The 25,313-nt window shown below is 42.3% G+C and overlaps 1 protein-coding gene across 1 annotated transcript in view; it reads left to right on the top strand.

Moving 5' to 3' along the window:
• Nucleotides 1–4,280: 4,280 nt before the first annotated feature.
• The window catches only part of gabbr2 (gamma-aminobutyric acid (GABA) B receptor, 2), a 200,176-nt gene continuing 179,143 nt past the window's right edge, over nt 4,281–25,313 (top strand). The window contains exon 1 of the mRNA XM_082522355.1: nt 4,281–4,988. Coding sequence (XP_082378481.1) covers nt 4,674–4,988 — 315 coding nt within the window. The 5' untranslated portion in view covers nt 4,281–4,673. The remainder of the gene's footprint in view (nt 4,989–25,313) is intronic.

Below are 25,313 nucleotides of genomic sequence, written 5' to 3'. Positions count from 1 at the left end.
ATTAGAGCCAGAACTGTTTGCCTGCGATGACCTTTTGACTGCAAAGAAGGATATCCACTCCCACTGTGATTACACAATACGAAAAACTGCCTGAAGTTGAGAATTTAAAGCAGTTTGAAGCAATAAATTGCATGCACATATGCTGGTATAAATATTTTAAACTTTGCCTATGTTTAATAGGAACATACACCACTGTAACAGTATGCTACAGAAACTAATAAAAAGCATATGGTCACACATGACATATACAGTAAGTGGGTAAATCAAGGTCATAAGAAGTTTCAGTGGCAAGTTTTCCAACAAATCCAATGCGATACATGCCTTTTTCTTGAACCCAGAGGGAAATTTCTTAGTTGATAGTCTGTGGTCTTTTCATAAAACATGCATTCTCTACTGCCTTGCATGGAGCACGCTGTGCTGAAAAATCGCTCTTCAACTTGTTGGTATGCATGGAATTTGCAGGACTGTGACTGCAGATTCTGAAACCAATTATTCAAATAGCTGCCACTGTAACTGGCAGGGCAAGCGTGTCGAGAACAAGGGAAAGAAGCATCTCAGAGATTCATAATAAAATGTGCCCTCCCTATGCAGTGGATTTGCATTCTGAGATAAAGTCCGTGTCCTTGGGTTGGAGTTTTAAAATCTGTCATATCTGGGATGACTCGAAACCACGATGCTGATCTGGACTAAATGAAGGTCTGCCCTATCTTTTGCTTCCTGGCATCACAGTGCAGCCTTTTCATGGTGCTGTTTTTATGTTCAAGGATGTGGAATGTGATGCCAAGTTAAACTGAGCCTCTATTACTTACAAATAGAAATTAACATAACAGCCCTCTGCGGTTAAATGGTGAATTAGGGACAGGATGGATGGATATGTAGCCTTTCCACCTTCCCCCACTTCAGACTCTGCAGAAATATTCAGTGTGATTGAATTATAAGAAAAAAAAAGTTACTGATTGGGTGTCCAGTAAATCAGCCTTAAGTTTAGGCTGTTTGATTTCTGCTTTCTTACATACAAAACTGACTCAAGATATACTCAAGCACAACCATATGAACTATTTATCTCATTCTGAATGGCTGGCATTTAGAATTCATAGAGCATCCTGTAGCATATTGTCAGAGTTTTGGTGAGAGATGTCCACAGGCCACCCCATTAATCTCTATTAAACAGGGACGATGTCAGCCACATCTATATCTGTGTACGTGGATTGGATGATGCATTTGAGAGACTTTGTAAATTTGCATAAAAACTTGTTTTTGTTTTGTTTCCTGGTGATCTCTAAATGCATTATTACCCCAAACCAAACAAATCTGATATAGTCAAACACATTCACCCTACGCAAAAGCTGTTGTCCAAGCTGTTACATGTCACTGAATCCGCAGTCATAAAATTTCATCTTTGATTGCTCAAGTACCAACATCTGCATAATTATTTCACTGCGTGCCCTTCATACCGTGCGAGTATGTTCTCATTAGTGATGATATATTGGTTTGACATCTCGCTTAGTGAGGACGGGTAGATTGGAAGGCTGTGATTGAAACCTTAATGAATGATTCATAATCAGAAATGAAATGTACATTTTCATTTGGGAATCTGCAATCATTAGCTGGACACCCCATTAGCCGGACAGCATTTCTACATTTGGAAAAAAGAAAAGTAGCAATTTCTATGTAGAGGCCTTGATTGATTATACCTGAAAATGTCTGTAGGCACTGTTAAAATATAATCCATATTTTATTTGCAAATTTCCAGCACATGTTATTTCCAGTTGAAGTACTTTTTCCTCGCCTTGGATTTAAAGAGTTACGTTGCTCATGGATTTGAGGTCCACATCATTTCTACTGTACTTCATATTTCATGTTTGAAGCCATCTCAGTACTGGACGGTTGTTTTGAGCGGAGGATTGTTGTTTTGTGCAAAACAAACAGATGGGCCAGTGACTTGACCTACTTCTTCATCTGGACTTCTGAGTAGAAAAAAAGGAAAACTATCAAGAAGAGGGAAAATACAGCGCTGTGTGGATGAATGCAAAGCATATATTATTTATTATTTTTGATTTAACTCACTTCCTTTATTTGAGCGTTTTCTTGACTGTTTTGTACTCTTTTGACCTTTAATTGGAGCCAACTTGAGTTTTTCTTCTATTTTTAGCTCGTTGTTGATTAGCTTAAATGTGTCTGACCTCACAGGCCAAAAGGTGGGTCAAAACAGTAATCAGCCTCAGACAAAAAATGTGTTTTACTATTGGTGTTCCCACAATTAAGATGTCTTATTTTAGGTAAACATTTCATGCAAATCATATACTGGTCAGAAAGACAGAAAGAGAGAGACGTAGATTCCAGCATTCCTCCAGGGCTATAACAAATTTCCTTTGTGTGACATGTGATTGGAGCTTCTTGGACTTGTAATAAGTGACCCATGTTGTAAGAACTATGGTCAATATGGCAGAGGCCTATTGACCGTGAGAGTTCAATGCTTTAAATCCATAACGGTGAAGGAAATTGGCTGTGTTAAGGCGTTAGATTCAGATCATGATCAGGAGTGTTTTCTATGCAAAGCTTATTTCATACTGCCCACTTTTTGATGCCAGCTGAGCCTACAGAGGGAGTTCATTTGGAAAGATGTAATGCTTTCATGTGGTTTATTTTAATGCTACTGTTTATCTGCTTATCCTTGGAAGGATGATTAAAAATACGGAATTACCAGCATTGTTTAAAATGGGAAAGACCCGCATGTTTTCAGCTGTGTTGCACTTTGGACAACTCATCATGGAAGTAAAGCTGTTGCCTCATCCCCGTTGTTTTGCAAATGTAGAGCAAAGCTCAGTTCGCACCTCTGACTTTCCAATGAGACAATATTCGTGCCATGCGCCACATTGGGAAAATACATTATATTCTCATTTGTGCTTCATTCATATGCTCCTCCCCCCCCCCCATTTTTTTTCATTTTTTAAAATGTAATGTTCATTGTAACTGTGGATGTGATACTGTGACTGTGTAGGTCAAACTGCCTTTGTTTTGAGATACGTTTGAAGCTGATGACTTGAAAGGCCTCCGTATTTTTTCCCACATGTGGTGAAGAGTTACCCGCGGCAGCATATTCTCTTCTCTTCCCACGCGTGTTTAACAATACCAGGAAATGTGCTGCGAGCTATTGCGTCGACTGGCTTTTTTCTTTTTTATTGGGGAGGGGGAACCACTTTCCTTTCCTGCCGGAGAAATGTAATGTTTGCACATATTGGACATGAATAAGAAAGCGTATCCTCTGCCCTGAGGCTGTACAGGTAAAGGGCTAATGTACACGTGACAATGGAAGAAGAGACAACTTCAGCTACGCTACCGCCGAATGCTATTCCGTACCGTGCGCTGTCCATGGTGCTGAAATACTTCCTCGTTACTCCAATATATTGCAGTGTTTTCCAAGTATTTTACATATTTATGTAGTTATTTTTTTTAATTATTGTTGGTAATAATAATAATAATAATAATAATTCCTCTCACATCCATCCATCCATCCATCCCAGATTCTGTATGTGTTGTTTGTTTAACAGTGGTTTCCAGACTGACGCCATCATATCACGAGGTTCGGCATTCCTAATGAGTAACTAAAAATACAAGAATTACTTTTGATGTCACTTGTGACAGTACAATTCACAGCTACGAGCCTCCACATGCATACACCTCATAGGTTTTAACTGGCCTGCTCCATGCATGTCTGACATGTGGCCTGTCTCTTAGATGTAATAGCCCAGTAAAACACCCTCGGCTGTCAGGCCTCCGACGAGTCTGTCCTGCATAAAACCTATGCAGCCTTCCCACCACGCTGCTGTATATCCGTCTCACCCTCCTCCCCTTCCCTTTCTCGTTTCCTCTCCTCCTCCACATTCAGTGCTCCCTCTTGCGCGTACGGTGAGCAGCAGCAGCGGCAGCAGCAAAGGCTTCAGCGCTTCTCTGACGCACCATCGGAGAGGAGATTCACAGTCCCACAGGCTGTCAACGCAGACGCTCTCGACATCTCCTCCCCAGACCTCTGCGGTCAAGCTTTCAGCATCAGCCTTGTTTGTTTTTAGTCTTTTCCCCCCATCTCCCTCCCTTATCTTGACATTTGTCCGCCTGAGCGCCGTATTTGGTGGGGATGCCCACAGTTGGCATCTCTTGGCTGGGAATTTACTTCGGAGTTGATTTTGTATCTGCAAGAACTGTCAACACGAGTGATTAATTTGTATCCCGAAATTGCCAGATTTTTTTTAAATTATTTTTTTAGGGGGGGAGGGGGGGCATCCTTCAGAACAGTTTTTGTTCTTTATACAAGTGGTTCAGATTAAAGGTGAAAAGGGGGGGTTGTAGAATGAGAGGGTTGTTTGGACAGGAGATCGTTTGGATGACGGACACCGAGAGGCAGTAGCTCTCCCTCTGCAAAGCGAATCTCTGCGCCCTTGGAATATTCTCACAGAGGCACGGTTACACAGTAGAAATATTTTCTCAGTTTGCAGTCGTAATCCACGGGACGAGTTTGCTCACTGCAGGGGCTGCTGCGGCTTTTGCGTCTGTTCTGTTTTGAATTCATATCTCCTTGACGGACGGGCGCGTGAGGATCCCGGACGAGCCCGAATTTGCAATGCCCGAGCAGTGAGGGCACGGTGGGATTTCATTTGGTCACCCTGTACAGTAGCATGGCTCCAGCCCGGAGGGACTGCAGCGGCTGGGAGATGTTCCTCCCGACGGGATGTCTGCTCCTCTCTGTTTTGCTATTTCACCCTGCTCTAACCAAGGTGTGCAACGACCGCACCAAACACGGACAGGACAACAGCTGGTTCACCAGGGACGGGGAAAACTTGCCCATAATGGTTCTTATGCCCATGAACGAGTCGGCCCTGATGAGCAGCATCAGCCAAGGAATCGAGCCGGCGGTTCAGCTGGCCATCCAACACATAAGGGAGTCCGGGAAGTACTCGTTCTCACTCATCACCAAAATATACGACACCGAGGTAAACATGCAGACTAAATCTGCTCACTAAGCTGCCGCCGGCTGGCTCGGGCGTGCTTGAAACATTTGTATATGGCTTGTATGTGTGTATTTGCCTATGTGGGGGCGCGCGCGCGAACAGTCAGCTTGTGCACGTGTGTATGGCGCGCGCATTGCCCCGCAGAGCTCCACCGAGTGTCCCTCCAAAGGGGTTCTGTTATGCTTGGCATCTGCGAAGCCTCGTTGTTTTTGGCGAAGGTGTTTTTTTCTTCTTCAGTGCGCAAAAGTCAACTGTAGGTGTGCCCCCCCCCCCCCCCCCCACACACACACACACACTCACGAACATGATGTACGTGTCTGCCTCGTCCTCCTCATTTTAGCTGCTGTCGCTGGTAGTTGATAGGGCATTTAAAATGCAAGGTGCCATCACAAGGCTCTGCTTTATCTGGGTACTCTAGAGGCACACTTTTCAATGCTTTAATGGTTACTGCAATCTCTGCTATTCGCCATCACCAACCAGTGATTTAACGTTTTTTATTTTAAATTTTTTTTAAATCACAGCATCCGATCTTTGTTTCTGCAGTGGCCACTTTATAAGCGGGCTTTCAGTCATGAATCAGTGTAGCTTTCTAACGATTAAAGGGGCTGGTTCTCCTCGTGCCTGAAGATGGCGGTAATTGGTTGTACGATTTCTCCTGAATCCTGGCACCCTTGAAAAGAGCAGAACATCACAGTGTTCAAGCTCCAAATTAAGATCAATTTATTTGATAACGCTAACAACTCCAGCTGAAGTCCTCTTGAAGTTGCCAAAAGTGTAGACAATAGCTTGTTCTCCATAATCTATTTACACTTCAGTTATTTGACTCAACAGTATAGTGGTCCTTTAGGCTTAAGTAACGTCTATGCTTTTGAGCGCACACTGTGCAGCTGAGGGGTTTAATTTACCATCAACCTGCTTCCTTGATAGTTTGTCAAATTTCTATGAATTTCAGCGAGACAAGTAGAGGTTGAATGAACTGCAACTCTATTCATCTGTTTTATAGGTCGAGCCAGATCTGTTTTATTGTGCCACCTGTCCCGCTGCCTTAGAAATCAGCAGGTTTTCCTTACCGTGTGGGCACAGGTGTGTCCATGTGAAAGAGCACGCGCATCTCTGTTGACAGGGGTAAGCCCTCAGAGGCGCATGTGCTCAGACCTTGGGATTAATGTGCTGTTATGAGAGTTATGATTTTTCTCCTTCTATTCCCCTGGAGAGAAAGATGAGCTGGAAGCAAGAGGTCAGTGGGCCAGCCTGACACATGCTTGCTGGAAATGTCTGGTAGTGATGCCAGCTTTCTAATACTGGGAAGGCATGAGAACATTTTTATTTGATCACTTTGTGGCCAAAGGCTAAACTCCATTGCTCTATAAAAACCCAATGGCATTTCAGGGTGGTTTTCCCAGATGGGGCAAATGAAACTCCCAAGTTCTGGTCATGTTTTTGAAAACGACTAAGTAAGACTATTAGATGCCAGCAGTGAAACTTCTGTATTATTCTTTTAACAGCAGATCTCATAAATGCGTTGTTAAGCTGCTAACAGACTGCAGGCATCCTTGGTTGTAAAAACTAGGAAAAAATAAAATTAAAAAAGAGAGAAAAAGAATGTCCTCCAAATAGCTTATAGTATATTTACATGTGGAATCATGTGGCTCAGGACGCTGTGGTTAAAGTAAACAAGAGGCCAAGTGCAAATTGAAGCATATCACCGCTACTGAATATTCTTATTGTATGTTTGCAGAAAATAAAGAAACTGAGACTTTGGGGAAAATATGATTCCACTAACATCTGAAGATATAAGATGCTATTATTGTTTGTGAACACTTGTTTGTGTCTGAACAATAATAAGCATGTACAGCTAGAGAAGACCTTTGCCTGGGAGGGGGATATCACTGTAGTGCTGATTATATTGCTTTCACCCGCTGACTCACTTATAGGACCAATAATGTGACATCCGTGATGGTTGTGCTATTGCCTATATATGCGTTTTCATTGTACATTTCTTGCAATATCATTTTTAACTTACACACAAACGAATGACCTAAACACACACTCACAAACAAAGGGATGGACCCAACTTTCCACCAAGCACATGCTTGTCAGAAAATAATACATGCATGAGTGCGTTTGTTGCAGCTAGCAGCAGGCCAAGTGTGTGCCTGCGTTGTGCTTGTACACATGTGTCTGTGTTTGTGTGGGCACTGGGATTTAGCCCTGCAGATGTAAGTAATCAGTCCCCGAGCACAGGCTCTTTATCCCTTTATCCCCTGTCAGTGGAGCCATGGGTTAACTGAGCAGGCCTGGTCCATCCTTGTGCAGTGTGGGGCTGGGTGGTGGTGGTGTACATGACAGTGAGGCACTCAGGAGCTGTCCTGCAGTAAAAGGCCGCAGAGTTGAGGCTGGTGAGCTAGTGTTTGGTGGATTGAAGAGGCAGCTAATGGAAGTAGAGCAGATATTCTGCCTTGGTGGTTTCAAATTAGTCTGATCAGACTGACAACCAACTCTTGAGATGTTTCAGCAGCACAGACAATTCAGCAGGCTGAGACAATTTCACATGAAAACACAGCCTTACTTAAAAAAAACAAAAAAACAGAGCATTTGAGGTAGAAAAGAAGCAGGATGGATTATATCAACTAGAAGGCTTAGCGGTGGAGCAGGAGTTGGTCCTTTACTGCAGCTAGATGTGTGAGTGTGGATTTTTAGTGTAACCATGGACTGATACTGTAACTCTGCAGGCTTAGAGGATCAAAGCTTTGGAGAGGACAGGAGGCACTGGAAGAGGATGGAAGGGAGACTTTGGGCAATGAAAGGGTTCTAGGCTAAGCTACGCTAGTTCACCGGCTTATAGGATGAGTGACAGGCCCTTGAGAGGGGCCACTCAGGGAAATATCCCATTTTAGCAGAACGGTGATGGAAAGTTTTTGAATTGCAGTGACAACTTTTATTCAGCTTGAATCGTATGAGACAAAAAGCTATAAAATCAACAAGGCAAAGGTTAATACCGTGAAAATTCTAAGTGAAGCGTTGTGAATTTGAAATAATTCATTCATACACACTTAGAACTCTAGGGTAATCGCTGGACTTTGATACCTATATTCTTACAGCGAAGAGTGAACTCATCAGTAGAAACACAACGACAACGAGTTTGTTGCAGTTTGAGATGCGCATCTTGACCGTGTCCAGTGCACCGCGTACAGTATACAGCTATTTCTGTTCTGCTAGAAGTGACCTATGTTTAGAGACGCCGCACACAGCTGCAGTATAAGCCGCTTCCCCTTTTCTTCTCAGAGGGCTAAATGCGACATGTCACATTTAAGCTTGTGATGGCGAGCCCGAAACCACAGTACAGTAGTCTTGTCCACGGGATGCTGAGCACCCCCACCCCCCGCTTAGTGTGTGTAAGGCATTCTGTCATTTTGTCACAAGAAGTTACGTTTTCAGTGAAAAGCCATTTTCATAATGGAGGTTACTGTTCTGCTAAGCATAGGTCTTGAGTCAAAGCGAGCTGGTTCAATGCTGATACTCTTGGTGGGGTTGAGGAAAATTTGTTTTAGCAACAGCTCTTTGTTTGTTTTGTTGGCCATTTATTTTTGTAGTTATTTGGGGGGAGAGCCTCTTAGAGTACCATCCAATGAACTTACTGTTTCACACGCTGAACTCAGCTTTAAGATTCTTTGTATAATAACCTTACACATACAAATGAAGTTCCACCTTTAAAAGTCTTGTATTTTCAAAAGGGGTCTGATGTATGCCATGTGTTATTTAAATGTGTGACACCTGCAGCATTTAGTGCCAAAGTGGTGACCTGGGAGGGTCAGCAAAGATTGCCTGTCACCATTCCTGGGAGAGGGTGAATGTTCAGCGTGAGCAGGGAAAAGCAGCATGTGGCAGTTCTGGCGCTCTCTGGGCATATAGAAAGTGCTGAGTGTGGTTGTATTCACTGACCCGACACAGATAGTGGGGATCAATGCGCAGCGGCCCTTCTCATAGAACGAACAGGATCTCAGGGGAGAATCAGAGAGTGAGGCGAGAGGGAAAGAGATGCGTAGGGCTGTTAGATGGAGATCCCGAAATAGGATTATATCATCTTCTGTGCAGGAAGAGGAAATGGCCAGCCTCTTAATTCATATTGGATCCTAATGTAATGCTGTTTGCATTGTTTCTGTCAGGCAAGTACTTTAATGGCTATTTGGGAAAAAAAAGAAAAAAGAAAAAAAGAGAGAAAGCAATTACTGCATGTAATGAGGTATGCATAATAGATCCGTAACAGGCTCCAAAGATCTTGTGTTACGTATATCCCCTCAGAAATTGATCACAGTGTTTTCTTTATTTGAATGTTTTCACACTGTGATTTAACAAAATGAAAGAAGCATGGGTCACAGTTTAATAAATATGCCAAATCTGAGCATTAATTGCTGACCTTTGTCTGAGTCAGCCTGCCAGTGGCCTGGAGGGCTTGAGCGAGACAAATAGCAAATGTGAACTTTCTTGATGAAAGGCTCTTTACGCGCCCCGAAGCTGGCTTTACAACAGATATTGTGACACATAGAATATTTCGCATAAATGAAACACACAAACAGGCATGCAGCGCATTCACGCCTACATATGGTCACGGCTGTTGTCGATTGGCACCCCTGCAGCACTGCCTGAGGTCAGGATATTGTAGTCACTTGAGCAGTTAGACATGAAGTGTTGTTCATCTCCGGAAAAAGGAAAATGGACCCGCGGGTTCATCAGACCGAGTTATGCAACGTCAATTTGGGCTTTTCCTTGACAGATTTAAGTCTCCTCCCTGTTGTATTTTTTTTACTATCAAATGGTTGGAAATAATAAGAAAATGGAATGATTTCTGTCAAAGAAAGATAGCACGCTCATTGTCTGTTATCCCTAGAATCATGCTTACTACCATGTTATTACCCCCTAAGGACCTACTGTGAGCCAGGAAAAGCCTTGGAAAATCATTTAAAAAATCTTTTGTACCATGCATCTTAAATACACTGAATGATTAATGTAAATATTTGTCAAAGGATGCAAAGTTTGCATGAAAGACAATAAAGAATGCCTTTTTTTTGAGCATCCACACTCCAGAACTTTCAGAACTACTTGTTCCCTGTGCCCATCTCTTATACACCAACACTTTTTAATCACAATGGACCTGACCTTTTGACCACACTTTTCTGCTTCTCCCAGATGTTATTCCAAAGCTTACAAAGAGAAAAAAAGCCCTGTTTGACTTCTTCTTTTATCTGGTACATTGCTTCACACAGACCTCCTTTCTAATGTCTTAATTGCACAATGCTGTATTTGACATTGCTGGTGTTTTGACCACTAAAATTCAATGAGCGAGTTCAAGTGTGGCAAAAACAAATTAGAGCCCGCAGCTTGCATTTGCCTAGTGCAGATTAAAGCATGTTTGACGGATTCTTATTGTTTGTGCTTGTGTGTTGCTAATTTGATGGCGTAAGAGAGCTTGCACGGTCTTGTATATATTGTCTGCGCTTTCATGCTGCTTTTATGCCCGATGCGCTGACCCAATCAGGCTAATCACGTGAGAGGCAGCGGCGTAATTCCATTGTAAAAGCACTCTAAGCAAGTCCTGTTGGTTGCTTGCAAAGCAATCAGAATGTGTGTTTGCACTTGAGTGCTGCTGGAGGTTGGGGAAAGGATGGGAAATAGTCTGTGCACTGGATGTGTGGGTGGAGGTACTTATGTATATCTCTGTGGTTGGTGAACGTGATTGACCGAATGGTGATGGACTGAATCACCCCGCGCTGATATTGTTAAAATCAGGCAATTACACTGGAGCCTTCCACTGAAATAGAACACAGCAAAACTGCTGCTGTTAAAGGCATCAGGCATCACATTGTTAAAAGTATATTCTTGTTAATTTAGATCTTTATTAGCACACTGAAATAGAACATATAGAGCCAAGTAGCCTATTTTTTAGTCCAAGATTGTTGATGTTGTAGTCAGTGGACTGTGCTGTAGTGTGTGCAATCATTTTGGTGTTCCATAAATGGGCATATGCGAGTATATATCAGTGCAAGCACTTGGGTAACCGTCTTTACCAAAAACACTAAACCCCAATAATGATCTGTCGCTATATCTAAATATACTCTAGCATTGTGTGTCACCTTAAACAATGAATCCAGCATCTAAATCTGCATACGTCGCTCTGACTTCACTGCATCTTAATTACAGCCAGTCGGAGCGGTGGTGTAGTAAAAGCGTTAATGAATTCAGCTCGTGATAATCAATTAGTTTTCAAATTAATTTGTCATTGTCAAATTTTAATCTTCCTTTCTTTATGCCTTCCTATTGTGCTTTCGCAGCAGATGCTATGATGAGACATCTGTTGGCATGCCCCCCTTACTCATCTTTTTCTTTCTTTCTTCAATGACTCTACTGTCATTGAGATGCACAATGACTCCAAAAGGTGGCAAACCAGGCATCTGGTTGCCATTAACATTAAACAAACAATTTCAGTACAAACTGTACAGCTGAATGACGGACACCCAGGAGGTAGAAAATGGGTGGGAGGATCAATGGGGAGGTGGGAGAGGCAGAAAATAGTGACTTGAGGAGGACGAGTTAAGGGAGATATAGCGTGAGGCGGCTAAACCGGAGAAAAAATACAAGTTTAAAAAGCTGGGAAATGGATGAAAATCTCTCATCTTTATTCAGTGCTGCTGAAAACACTGACAAGATGGCTGCTGCCATGTTGAGCACAACACTACGTCAGTCTGTCTGGCTGCCTCTGCTGGTGCATCTATAAAGTTGCCACTGATCACCAGCCAAGCCATTTGCGCAGGCAATTAGCACAGCAAATGTTTATCTGCTACTGTACTGCAAACTGTTTAAAAAGTCACTCTTAGCTCCCAAATGTGGCGTGCGCACGATGGTTTCTGCACTTTTTAGGTTTCCAAATAATACTTAAGATGTTCTAATCTATTTATTGATCCTGTTTTCTGCAAACAAGACCTCTAAAGAGGACCAGGAAAATATGTGTTTGCGTGCTTATGGTTACCAACCCCAAGAGAGGTTTCTTGCTGCGGCACGTCTGGAGAATTTCCATCACTAAACGGCCTCGTATGTATGCAAGGGTGACACACATAAAATTCCTTCTCTTGTAATTATTTCGTCTTTAACCCCCCCAAAAAGCAGACCGTGACCAAGGTCCTACTACTGCAGATGACCTTTTTAAATAATGACTTGTGTTCTGCCCAATATCGCCCTTGTCAGCTGTTATTATGCCTCAATCCTGCAAATTTTCCATCCCCTCACTCCATCACTGTCCGCTTCTCTCACTCCTCATCAATCCTCCACCCCCTCACGTACGCACACATACTCACAGACATCGCATTCACCTCCCTGTCTTTCTCCCGTGAGTGGACAGAAATGAAAGGATTACCGTGGAATGGGTGTGCTGTTGTCATTAGAGATTGGACAAATACTCTGTGCATGTCCCTGTCTGTCGCTCTCTCAAGGGGACCCAGCAAAGAGCAATAAGCAGAGAGAGTCTGTCCTTTCTGCTCCTGTAATTACATTAAAGCTCGTGTAATTCTTGGCCAAAAAGCCAACAAAATATTGCCTGCGTCTTGGGAGGAGATGCACGCATGTGGGTACACAGTCGTGTGACCTGGCCTAAAGTATGCCCGCCATGAGAAAGTGACTTCATACAGGTGGACGTTTTCAGCCACTTCACGCCAAAGAATAATAGCCTTTCTTGCTTAATCGCCATCTACACTTGCAGATAGTCTTGCAGGCTTTCTCTATCATGGCTGCACATACACACACACACACACACACACACACACACACACACACACACACACACACACACACACTAGACTTGATCAGCTACTGCTGTTGCACTAACAAAGATAATATAAAAACATGTTATTGCAAGAAAATGTGTATTACTTGCTGATAACCCAGCACACTTGACCAGTTAAGAGGGCAGGACTATGTACTATGAAGCAAGTTCGACTTGGCTTTGCGTTAGCTAGCTCAACAAAACATAAAACCTAATAACAGATAATGGATATCGAGTTTTCTGCTTCGGGCTCTCACATAAAAGGGGGCATTTGAATCATGTTCCATACAAATTAAGCTGATAGTCCATTAAAAAGGAACAGGTCATGGACAGTTATAAAGGATCTGAACCCCCCCCCCCCTCACAAAAAACAAAAACAGTAATTCGTGTGCTGCAGATAAAGCAAGAGAGCAACGCAGTGGAAGATTATCAGTCTCGTTAAATAAGTTAATATATTGATTTTACCAGTGCACTCTCGGTGCTGGTGTTTAATTTTTAAAGTGGTTGTGAGCAATAGTTCTCTAGTCTTTCTGGAGGTCTTTCAAGAACTTTGAATGCCCTTCAAGAAGCCTGGAAGACTATTCCTGAAGACTACTTGAAGACTACTTTCCTCTATTTTCCTAGCAAAATATAAATAAACGAGGGCTGCCTTAAGACTTTTGCACAGTATTGTATATTAGCTTTTTGAACAATATATCATGCTTCCATTTCTTTTGTGTGCAGTTTATATTTTGTGGCCATCAAACATTGTGGTTTGGCATGTTTTTCTTGTAATTGATATAATTACATTTTGACTTATTACATGTGCTGAAAATGAGCACTGAAAATGTAACCGTCAGGATTTGTTTCAGGTAGCCGACTCCAGCGTGCATCCACGTGCCACACTGCACATCTCTGCTCGGCAGTCTCTGATACACATCAGACCTTTGTCCATTTGCCGTCCGCACATGGTGGATACTATTTCCCCATCCGCGATTACTGGGCCCTGTTAGCGAAAAGCAGTTGGTGAGCCCATTGTGAGCCAAGAGCGATAACAACAGACAGTAGAATCACAGATGTAACCTGCACACACACACACACACACACACACACACACACACACACACACACACACACACACACACACACACACACCCAGCCACTCTGCCTAAGTGCCCATGCACAGTAGCAATGGTATACACATCTGTCATGCCCATCCAAAGCAGGCAATCATGTCGTATGCGATCACAAAAGGCTGTGCAATGATGATAAGAGATTATTTCCAACCAGGCTCTATCTGCTGTGACTCAGTCCTAATCTTTGTGCATGTATATGTTTCTGCGTGTGCGTGTGTGTGCACATGTGTGTGTCATCATGGATGGATAGTTTGATAAATGAATAGCAAAACAGATTACATTGTTCTTTCTTATGTTGTATCAGTGGAATTGTGTTTTGTCAGAGCGTTTTGCTTTAAGCATTTCCATTTGGCAAACAAACCCCAATGCACAGCCTCTCTCACACACACATACAGACACACACACACACACACACACACACACAGCATACCGTTACTCACACCATTGCACACTGCCGCTACACTGCAAAAGTTGCTCTTGGCTGCTCTACATGTTGCAATGAAAAAAAAAGTTAATACATTGCTAAACAAACCATGTTACAGGCAATAGAGCAGGGACTGAGGCTGTAAAGAGCAGTTAGTGTTACAGAGCTTGTTGCTGATAGATCGGGATCGGGGCCCTGGTTGGACTGACCTGCAGTTGCCCGTCTGACTAATGAACTGCTACTGTAAGCCAGGAGCCTTTTATTACCCTTTTTATAGAGAGAAGAGGAGCGGCAGTGTATGTTTTTACCAGTCGGCTCATTCCTTTGCAACAAACCTAAGCCCAGAACTGTTGATCGCTCAGGCTTTATAAAGAGCCTAAAATAAACCACAGACGCGATCTGTTGGGAAATGTTGTCTCAAACTGAACCTTGCAGGAACATCTTCGAGTCAAGTGTTTGTTCAGGTTTTGTGTACTCACATCGATCACGACAGAATGTGTGTGATTAGGTGTTAAGCAGCAACCTAATGCTTCATAACGTAAAAGGATAGTGAAAGTGATTTTTAGCGATGAAGCTGAGAGCCACAGATGTCGGCTTTTTAGCATTCAATCCCAAATGCTTAGATGTACTTTGGACCAAATCTACATGGTGATTAAACCGAATAGATGCAGGCAAATATTTGACCAATGATCAAGGGATAGAAACACTAGTATCCTTGCCATCTTAGAGTTTCCTGTGATGCTCACGTCGATCAGCAGTCTGTCTGGACCGATGGATTGTCGACTTGAGCAAATGTCTTCGGATATGCAGGATGCAAACGAGCGCCTTTTTGACGTCTTGCAAATAAATTGCAATCTCAAGAATCAAAAGGACCCCACAGTATGCTCTGGAGGATTCAGTCTGTACTTCAAGAAGTGCACTTGAAGAAGATGAGTGCAATCATGAAATGCACTTTCTGACCTAGATTATGTGTAAATCATCCTCTGAACACTGAACATATTCTGAATCCTTACACTAAAGTATAAGCGTAAGCATTTGAAAGCCCTTTAGATATTAATATATGTATATGGATAATATTAATTCATACCCACACATTAAAAAAAAGCTGGATGAACAACAACTAATGCATCGACAGTTTCAGCAGATTTTTTCACATCATTTCTAAAGACCTTAAATAACACATTGATAAGCAGGATTTAAAAATACTTTTAGAAAGTTTAAACATCTAAATATATTTCTATGTTTTTAAAAGTAAAATCAGGAAATGGTAATTGACATGTTTAATATAGACTGAGCGGATATACATAGTATAATCTAATAAGCCTCATCTCAGACGGTCTTATCTGGTGATAACACTATTTTCCTGATTAGATGCTCTCACTTCCATGCTGATTTCATGCCTCCATCCAAATGCAGACCAGTCTTTGCCAGAAAGCAGCTCTTCTGTTCGTGTGTATTGATTTCATGGCTAAAAACAGGGTGATGGCAGAACGCCTGTTCCATTCTTCCTATTGGGAAACATCCAAGAACAACTGCTGCCACCCTTTGTGCTACGACTTAAAAACGGGCAGCTTGTTGGCAGTATGAATTCACCTACACCTTTTCTTTCATTCATTATATACCATCAGCTAAATCGCATTTTAAGTAGTCCTTTAAATGTGTCCTATTTTCATTTGATATCTGACAGGACATTTTTCAATAGTATTTCATAGCCGCAGTGAAACGCCTTAGAAATGAACTCCTGGGGTTTTCACCAATGCTGCCATAGAACTGGCCTTGTCAGCCATCTTTTATTAAACCCTTCAATTATGTTTGAAATTGTAAAGAAAATGATCATCTTGGGTGAACATCACTAACGATAATCACTCAGCTATATACTGTAAAGCAATTAAACCCCCAAGGTATACAATAAATCGAAGTGCTGAAGTGACATAAAAGTAAAAGTTCATTCTGGGAGGAAACTGGCGTTTTACAGTGCAAGAATCTCCCTGTCATGTATCATTCCTGCGTTTCCTGCTGTGATGGTTATTTGGCTTTCAGAACCATTTATTGCCTTAGATTGATGTGGCCAATGAACAGGGATAGCTGGTTAGGCTGATGACACCCCAAGCTGTGAGAAGTAAGGATGTCTATCACGTTAATTCAATAGAAAGCAGTTGGATAGTGAGTGAGATTTCATTATTCCAAGTAAAGGATATAATTCAAGGCAAAGCGCAACAAGCTGCCTGTTCGGTCAACTGTGACATTCTTGGAGTTGCAGTAGTTTTTACAGTGTAAAATTTGCAAACCAAACAATCCAAATGCTAATTTTAAAGGTCCTCTCCATGCCAGGGGCTCTAGTTCCATTTTGCAGACTCTTTAAAAGGAAAAACCAACTCATGTCCACACTGAGCTACAGTTCATGTTGCACTAATTACTACCCTTATTAGTATTCTAGTGGAACATCAGCAATTAAAATAACCATTAAAACCAGAAGGATCTCCTGCAGCGAGGCTTAAAAGAGGAAAACAGGAACATGTAACATGTATGTTTTATTAGTTGTTTCCAATGTTCAGCACACAAATGGGTAAAAGGTGTAATGTGTCTTTCGAACGTATGTAAATTATGTTGAAACGGGGCATCGTGTAGGGGAAGCGCTCTGCACATGCCATGCGTTTGTTCGTGAGGTTGGTAAACCTGCTAACTGCATATACCGCAGAGGTAGAGGTGGACGTGATCACAGCTGATGCACGTCGTCTGCTCTACATAATGTTGGAGCTTTGATCATACAACCTCACACTTAGTCCGCAAACAAAGGCGCACGGACCCGAAAGGATGAGTGTGTGCTCGAGTTTTTGTGCGCTCGTTGACAATCTCTGAATTTTACAAAAAGCAAGGCACACTATCCAGAGGTTGTGCGCATGAATATTTAAAGGTGGCATGCTAAACAACTCTCCGGTGCTGACCTGTTGCTGCGTGTATTCTTATTGAATAAGTAAACGTGCCTCATATTTACAACATCACTGCTTTTATGATGCATGAATCAGAATTATACATGGTCCCCGGTGGTTGTTGGCAGCCTCCCTCTACATAAATATTATCTGTGTGCCCCGACTCTGTGCTGCTCTGTTGACTTGCTCTTACACACAAGGGAGCTTCTATTGATTTCTAGAAGGCCTTCATGCTGACTTCTTAAGCTAACAGGAATCGCATTTTCAAAAATGGGCCTTCCACTGCTTTTTTTGTTCAAAACGCCTCCTTCTGTGCGTGTTTCCTCAAGTACGCCGCTATTTAACTTTACTTAACTTTAGCCAGTGGATTTTCCTGTTATTTGCTCTAGTTTTGTGGAAGAGGCTTTTATGTGTCACATTTTAAATTTCTTGTCGCAAAGTGAACAAAAAGTGGACTTAGAGTGTAAATAAAAGGAGGCACACTGTAATGACAGTATTGCTATTGTTTAATAGTTGTACTTTAATGTTAAAAAACAAGTGTTAAAAGGGTTAGACCTAGGTTTTTATAATGTTATTATATTGAAATATGCCTGCATACTCTTTTCAAGCTGTCAATGACGTTGCATCGAAGAGGGAATCAGCGTTAGCCCGGCTGTTCCTCGAGGCAGAGTGTGTGACAACGGCGGCAAAAGGACTGCGGGTTCGCGACCATATCTTTCTTTCTTTTTTTGATGGAGGGCAATGGTAAATGCCAACGATGTCTGAAAAAGAAAGGTCTTCTAATCTCTGATGGTACATGGAATAAGCTGTGACAGATGGAAAAAAGCATTGCCAGCCACAATTTATGGAGGCGAAGCTGAGAGGAACAGAGTTAATACTAGGAGAAAAGAAGGTGGCAACATGGAGAGAGGCAAAGCAAGGCATGACTGGAAGCAGAACTACTAATTTGAAGTGTAGCACTGTGCCAATAAGCTAGTGGTACTATGATTATCAGGTGTGCAGTAAATTTGGCAATCGAGCTTCCGGTAAAGATTCAAAATGAGGTGTATTTGATGCTTAATTTTCTGGTGATTAAATGCAAAAGTAAAAATACATGCAAAAACAAAACAAGGAAAGGAAAGGAAGAAAAACAAGGCTAAAAACATCAAAGAAAAACCCCAAAATAATGAGAAAAATTGCAAATCTGGAGAAGATTTTACCACCCGTAGCTCCCAAATCACTGTGGATTTACAGCTCTTCAGTCTGAACATATTAGAAGAGAAAGTTTTGGGTGAAGTCATGTTGCATGTCACAGCTTTCTCCCACCACAACAAAGGCAGACCAAGAATAATGTTAGCGCCTATTTAATCAATTTATTCATGAGGGTAATTGAAATATTAACACGGCAGGCTCGACACCTGAGACCGAATGTCTTCAATGCTCAGATCCTGCTCGACTCACTGAGGAAATTATGTTTTATTTACACACGTGACACCATCCCTTGGACTGTTTGAAATTTGATTTATATAAGATATCAGTTGTTAAAGCGATCTAAATAATTTAAAGCCTGAGTAATGGTGAAAACACAATCTCAAGTGAAGAAGAAGAAGAGGAGGATATGGTGGGGTAATAAGCACAAAGAGCACAGGTGAGGAGAGGAGAGAAGATGTGATGTGAAGACGGTTTAGAGAAAAGAGGATTTTGGGGAGAGGAGGATGGTAGCTTAGTCAGAAATGAGCGACAGCTGGATGTGACTGGTATGAACACAACCTGGCATGTTTACCCCTTTCTAACGCCACGAGAGCAGCGCCGGAACAAGGCAGTGAAAATCAGACAGAGGCACAACACTTTTGCATCTGAGAACAGTTTGATGCGAACACACCTAGCCTTCTCTTTTCAGGCACATGGCTTTAGGTTCTCCAACATTTCAGCATCCGTGTGTCATTTTGGGAGTTAATTGCACTGATATGCGTCTGTGCGTGTGGTGTGCACGGTTGTCTGTGCCTCTAAGGTAGTCATTTGGGGTTGCTGGCTGGGGAGCGAAAAGAAACAAGACAAGTGTGTGGAGCTTGTTGAGGGGTGTTCTCAGACAGGCGTGGGGAGGGGGGCAGGCCTGCAGAGGATTGGGGTGGAGGGTGGGGGAGCTCGGAGGCCATGTGCTGCTACTGTCACATGTCGCGCTTGGCACTGTAACGGGCGAGCGGTAGGCGGGCGAGGAAAACACCACCTACAGGGACTGTGGGCGTGGGGGCTGGATGAGCAGGATGGCTGCAAAGCTGGCGTTTATTCCTCAGGCTTTATCAGAGGGAAAAAATGAAACGCGGGGAGATGGATCTGCCACTAACAATTATAGTAGTAGCACTCTCTGCCTGTGCGTGCCAGAGAGAGAGAGAGAGAGATGTATTCCTTACACGTTATGCGTGGTATTGAAGCTATGCATCACCTCGCATATTGACATACACATTTTTTCTTTGTTTGTATTTTTTCCTCCAAAAAACTGGCTTAAAAAATGCATTTAATTAATTTAATTTTAGTTATGATGCAAATGCACTTGCACTGTTTTCTGGTTTTATACATGGATGAGGTTGCGTTACCAAGTACATTTTGATGTTCAGATTAACAGTCCTTCATTGAACACTCTTTATTTAAGCCTGCCTTTAAGCGTAGGTTCAGTTTTTTCACAAAAGGAAAAACTTCTCTAGTTTGGGATTTTTATATACGCGAACAGTAGTTTCTATATTATTTTTCTTATTTGGCATTGTGTGAAAAAACAAAACCAAACCAAAACAAGAACTGTTCCCTTCTTTGAAATGTACTATTAATAGCAGGACCGACAGGTGCGGGGCTTTTTAAATGATGCCCGGTCTCATTTAGATCAAGAGGCATCTCAAGTAAGATCAAAGGAACACAGACACATGTAGGCTCAGTGTGTCACAGAAAAGGGGGAATATATTCTGTATGTAAATGAGTTACTTCTGCATTTCAGATTCACTTGAGAAATATCTAAAAATGGATTATAAATACAGAGCGAGAGCGAGCAGCAGAGAAACACAGCAGGATTAGGAAAAGTAAAATTAAGAAAGAGGAAAACATGGAGCTCTATAATCTCCAGAGGAAGCCTGGCTGTGTGTGCATTCATGCTTTTCCTGAATGTAAAGTACATGTCAGTACGCTCAGTGTGAGCAGTAATACACAGAAGCGCAGACGAGGTTCCCATAGAAACACCTGCCTTTTTTTTAAACCCATAAATGCGAACAACCCTCACTTCTTTGAAGACCACCGTTTCCCCATCACCCTTCCTGCTCGGTGTTTGATCCTCTAGGCAACCAGCAATCCACACCCCCACACTTGTATTACAACATCCCTTGTTCCCTCTTTAATTTCTTCACCCCCATCCATCCCTTTTTCCCATAGAAACACCTGCCTTTTTTTTAAACCCATAAATGCGAACAACCCTCACTTCTTTGAAGACCACCGTTTCCCCATCACCCTTCCTGCTCGGTGTTTGATCCTCTAGGCAACCAGCAATCCACACCCCCACACTTGTATTACAACATCCCTTGTTCCCTCTTTAATTTCTTCACCCCCATCCATCCCTTTGGCTGCCCTTCCCTCTGCCACCTCTTTTTTGGTAGTGATGAATGTCTGCTGAGTGTGTTGTACAGCAGCCTGGAGGAAATATTCTGCCACACATCAAGATTATTAGTGTTTAAGCCAAGAACCCTCATGCTGTCATGTTTCCTGATTATTATGTAAGTGATTGATTAACCTAATGCAACCCTTTTGCTGCCACCACTCTCTGTGGTGTCATTTTGCAAATATTTGCCTTCTCCCATTGCACTATGTGTTAAAACCTGTTGCACTATTGATTAACACACCCACAGAATCAATGCCTTTAAAGTAATGCTCCTTTTGTTCACATGGGTCACTGCTAGAGGGGGTGGCATTAAGAGGTCTTGACTGATTATTTATTAAGCAATAAATACAGAGTGTATTTACAGTTTCAGAGCATTAATGTCCTATGCACAGTAAAACCCCCAAAAAACAAGCATTTAACTGTACAATAGATTTTTTCTATTAAAAATACACATTATAAAAAGAGAAAGAGAATAAATGATCATTAAAAAACAGAAACGACTGTAAAGAACAAGACTAAGAATAGAAGAAACAAAATAGAAATTGAAGTTATGCAAAATATATATTAATAAAATTAAAAGAATCTAAGCTGCAACAGAGAGCACTGTGGAGTCACTCCTCTTTTAATTTATTTTATTTGCTTCCAGGCAGCCGGACATTGTTGTAATTCTTAAAATGATTTTGTTCTCCAGACTTAATGGAGGACATTGGCTGCTTTGTCACTCATTTTCAGTCCCGTACCTGACCATTTTCAGAGGCTGTTTTCTTTGTTGGTTAAGCGACTTAATAGTGACCTAACTCAAGGGATGAACCAGTGTTGTGTCTACACATGACAGATATGTTTGCAAACAAAAACAAACAAACAAACAAACCAAAATGTTATAGCCCCCATTTTTTAGTGGAATTTATTAAAAATGATAACAGTTTAACAGGCATAAAAATAGAATGTTTGCATGAACAAGGTGAACCCCAAAGAACTATTAGCATGGTGCACAGAGCATCCTAAATGATAAGATGACATGTCCTTGAATAATAGGAAAAATTCCAGCAAAGATGTGACAAATCTTGTGTTTGTCAAAACTTTAACAAAAATGGTCTCAGTGGAAAGGATGCTGCCAAGAAGTCGTTTCTAAAGGAAACAGGGAAAAAGGCCAAATTACACAAGAACTTGATTTAAAACCATCGGTGACAGCTCTCACAGACTGATAAATCCAAATTTTGAATCCAAAGTTTCATGATCCATGTGGGCGATCATGGCTCAAGAGTTGGGAGTTCGCCTTGTAATCGGAAGGTTGCCGGTTCGAACCCCGGCTTGGACAGTCTCGGTCGTTGTGTCCTTGGGCAAGACACTTCACCCGTTGCCTACTGGTGGTGGTCAGAGGGCCCGGTGGCGCCAGTGTCCAGCAGCCTCGCCTCTGTCAGTGCGCCCCAGGGTGGCTGTGGCTACAATGTAGCTTGCCATCACCAGTGTGAGAATGTGTGTGTGAATGGGTGGATGACTGGATATGTAAAGTGCTTTGGGGTCCTTAGGGACTAGTAAAGCGCTATATAAATACAGGCCATTTACCATTTACCAAAGTTTGATTCAAATCACCGCAACTGTGAAGGCGAAGCCATCTGTAAAACATGGTGGAGGCTCTGTCATGGTTTGAGGCTGTTTTAGGGATCCTCTCCAAACTGATGAAATTATGAATGTGGAAAATCTATTTTATATTTTACCATCTAGAAAACATCTGTTCCTAAAGATGCTAATGCAATAAAAAGCATACCTAGACAGAAAAACTATCAGTCATGGATTGGACTCCCCAGAGAACAAACCTCAACATTATTGAAGCGGTGTGGGTGAGGCGAGGCTGCTGGACACTGGCACCATCAGGCCCTCTGACCACCACCAGTAGGCAACGGGTGAAGTGTATTGGCCAAGGACACAACGACCGAGACTGTCCGTCAACCTTCCAATTACAAGATGAACTCCCAACTCTTGAGCCACGATCAGCTGAAAATGTTTTTTGGCAATTAAATTTACATAATAACCCTCCAACTGAGATTATCACATTTCCAGTATACAATTAAGCAGATACAATCTCTGGTGTCAACAGAGGTCAGTAATGATAATAATAATAATAATGAATGCGACTAAACACTTGGCAACATCCTTTAAAATGGGTAATTTTAAGCAGCTGGTCGGCACCGAGGAACATTTGTTGTTTCTTGTTGCGTGTCTGCGCTCCTGTGCTGGGATTGAAAAGGAAGGAGAGAAAGAGATTTCTTGGATTTAATCTGCTTCTAACTTTCTCTGAACAGAGCATTAAACTGCTTTGCAAAGTCTGAGAGAGAATCACTCTCTTTCTAATCTGCTGATTTGGCCCTTGGTGAGATTAGTGGGTGATGGTTTAGAATGAGACAGAGAGAAGGCTGGAGAGACATGAACGCAGAGAGGGATGAGGGAGCAAAGTGAAGTGAGAACTGTGGGAAGAAATAAGACAAAAAGCTGGAGGAATACTTTTAGTCTTCATTCAAAATTTATGAGATTTTCATCTGGGGTGGGGCTTTTGGTCAGTGGGTTAGTGGAGGTCACACTAACTTGCTCTCTTTTAATGAAGCTGTTGACACCACACTTCCTTACGGCTCCCATTCACACAGCTGATTAATTCTACAGGCTGAAACTGTCACTCTTATTATCACGGCCATAAAACTCGCTGTGTTGTGCAGTTATGGCTGACAAACTGCGAGATATCTCAAATATGTTATTTTCTCGAGCCCCAGACAACGGTCTTTTTTTATGTGAAATTACGATGAGTGTCTCATATAAATACATTTTAACCATACTCATGTTGCACTGCTGTTTTCATCCCGAAAGGCAAAATTTGCTGCGGACTTATCCTTGGACCCCGATACCAGTGATGGATTCAAGTTTTGACGACCGCACTGAGTCGAGAGTTTCATTTATTTATTTTTTATCACAACAATAATTCTTTCTACTTCATCACTTATCCCACATAGCCCAAAAACATCAAGGTGGGTTTAAGTTCAAGCACCTCTTTCATGCTTTCAAAGATTCACAGAGTGATGAAGGGCTCTATTTTTCATGTGTGGAGGGGAACTTGAGGGACAAATATGAAATGAAAGGATATTCCTGGGGCTTTCCTCCCCTAGGGGATCTGGCTAAGGTCCCCCCCCACACACACACACACACTCACTCCTCATTTGTCAGCCCTATTTGTCTTGCCCGGTCAAGCCCATTCATCTGGCTCACAACTGCCATAAGTATGGTAGTGCTATATATATGTGTAGCTATGATTCAAAGCTTGGTCTTATTACTCGGTTGCACTACTTGAATGCATTACAGCACAAACACAGCATCTCTTTTTTTTGCCTGTGTGTCTTTACATGATTTTCCTAATCAAAAACACAGAGCTGTACACCCGGTAGCAGCGCCAGTATCTAACTAGACTTTCCTTTGTATCTCCTGCCAAAATATACCTTATATACACATGCCAGTAGCTCCGTGCATGTTCAGTTGACTCCGTCTTTCATCTATACTCATATTTGTGTGTTTAAATAACATACAGTGTATCATTTCTCTCCACACAATACCCTGGGTGTGCAAATTGCCCTTTGCATAAAAACATGAATAATGAAAATCTGTAAATTTTCTCTCCCCCCTCTTCCTTCAGCATGGCTGTTTGAAGCATGGCTAATATGAAGTGTTTTTAACCTGCAGGGCTGAGAGATAGGAAAGCTCTAATGAGCCAGGATTGCTACTAAAGTGTGTTTTCTTTTGTCTGTGTGTGTCTGCCATCATACATTTCCTTGGTGTGTTGTTTTTCTGGGCATGTTTTGTTTTGTTCTTCGTGTGTGTGGAAGGCAGACGATCTCTCCCGCAGTGCTTGGGCATGACAGTTAGGAGGGAGGCGAGCGTGTTTCTACCAAGCCGTAGTCCCAAGTTTCATTAACTCAGTCAGTATCCCAGAGCAATGTATCACAAGAGAGGAGAGAAAACAGCGAGAAAGGCACGAAAATAGTAAGGGGGAAAAACAGCGTAAAAAAGTAGGAGGGAAGACAGAGGGAAGAGTTCAGAAGATAATACACGCACCTGAACCCAGCCGGAGGGGCCCTTTGCTGGCAGCTGAGGTTGTAGTTACACCACACGCACACACATGGCCGGAATCAAGCACGCACACCCCTCGAAAACTCTTTCCCGCTTACACAAACACACACTCTGCTCAAACCCCCAACAAGCCGGGCCCCGTTCCACACCAGTGGCTAAAAAGACGGGGAGCGCAGCTGACACTTGTGCCGAGGAGAGGAAGAGCAAACACAGCCAGCTCCCCCTCCCTCGCTCCTCCCCTTCCAAGTGCTGCTGATGCTGCTGCTTTTATAGTCCTCGCTCCTTCTGCAAGTCATTTA

This window comes from Aulonocara stuartgranti, assembly GCF_965226115.1.
Source record: "Aulonocara stuartgranti genome assembly, chromosome: 22".
Lineage (NCBI taxonomy): Eukaryota > Metazoa > Chordata > Actinopteri > Cichliformes > Cichlidae > Aulonocara > Aulonocara stuartgranti.
Note: the sequence above shows the minus strand (reverse complement) of the source record. Positions and strands in the feature narration are given on the sequence as shown.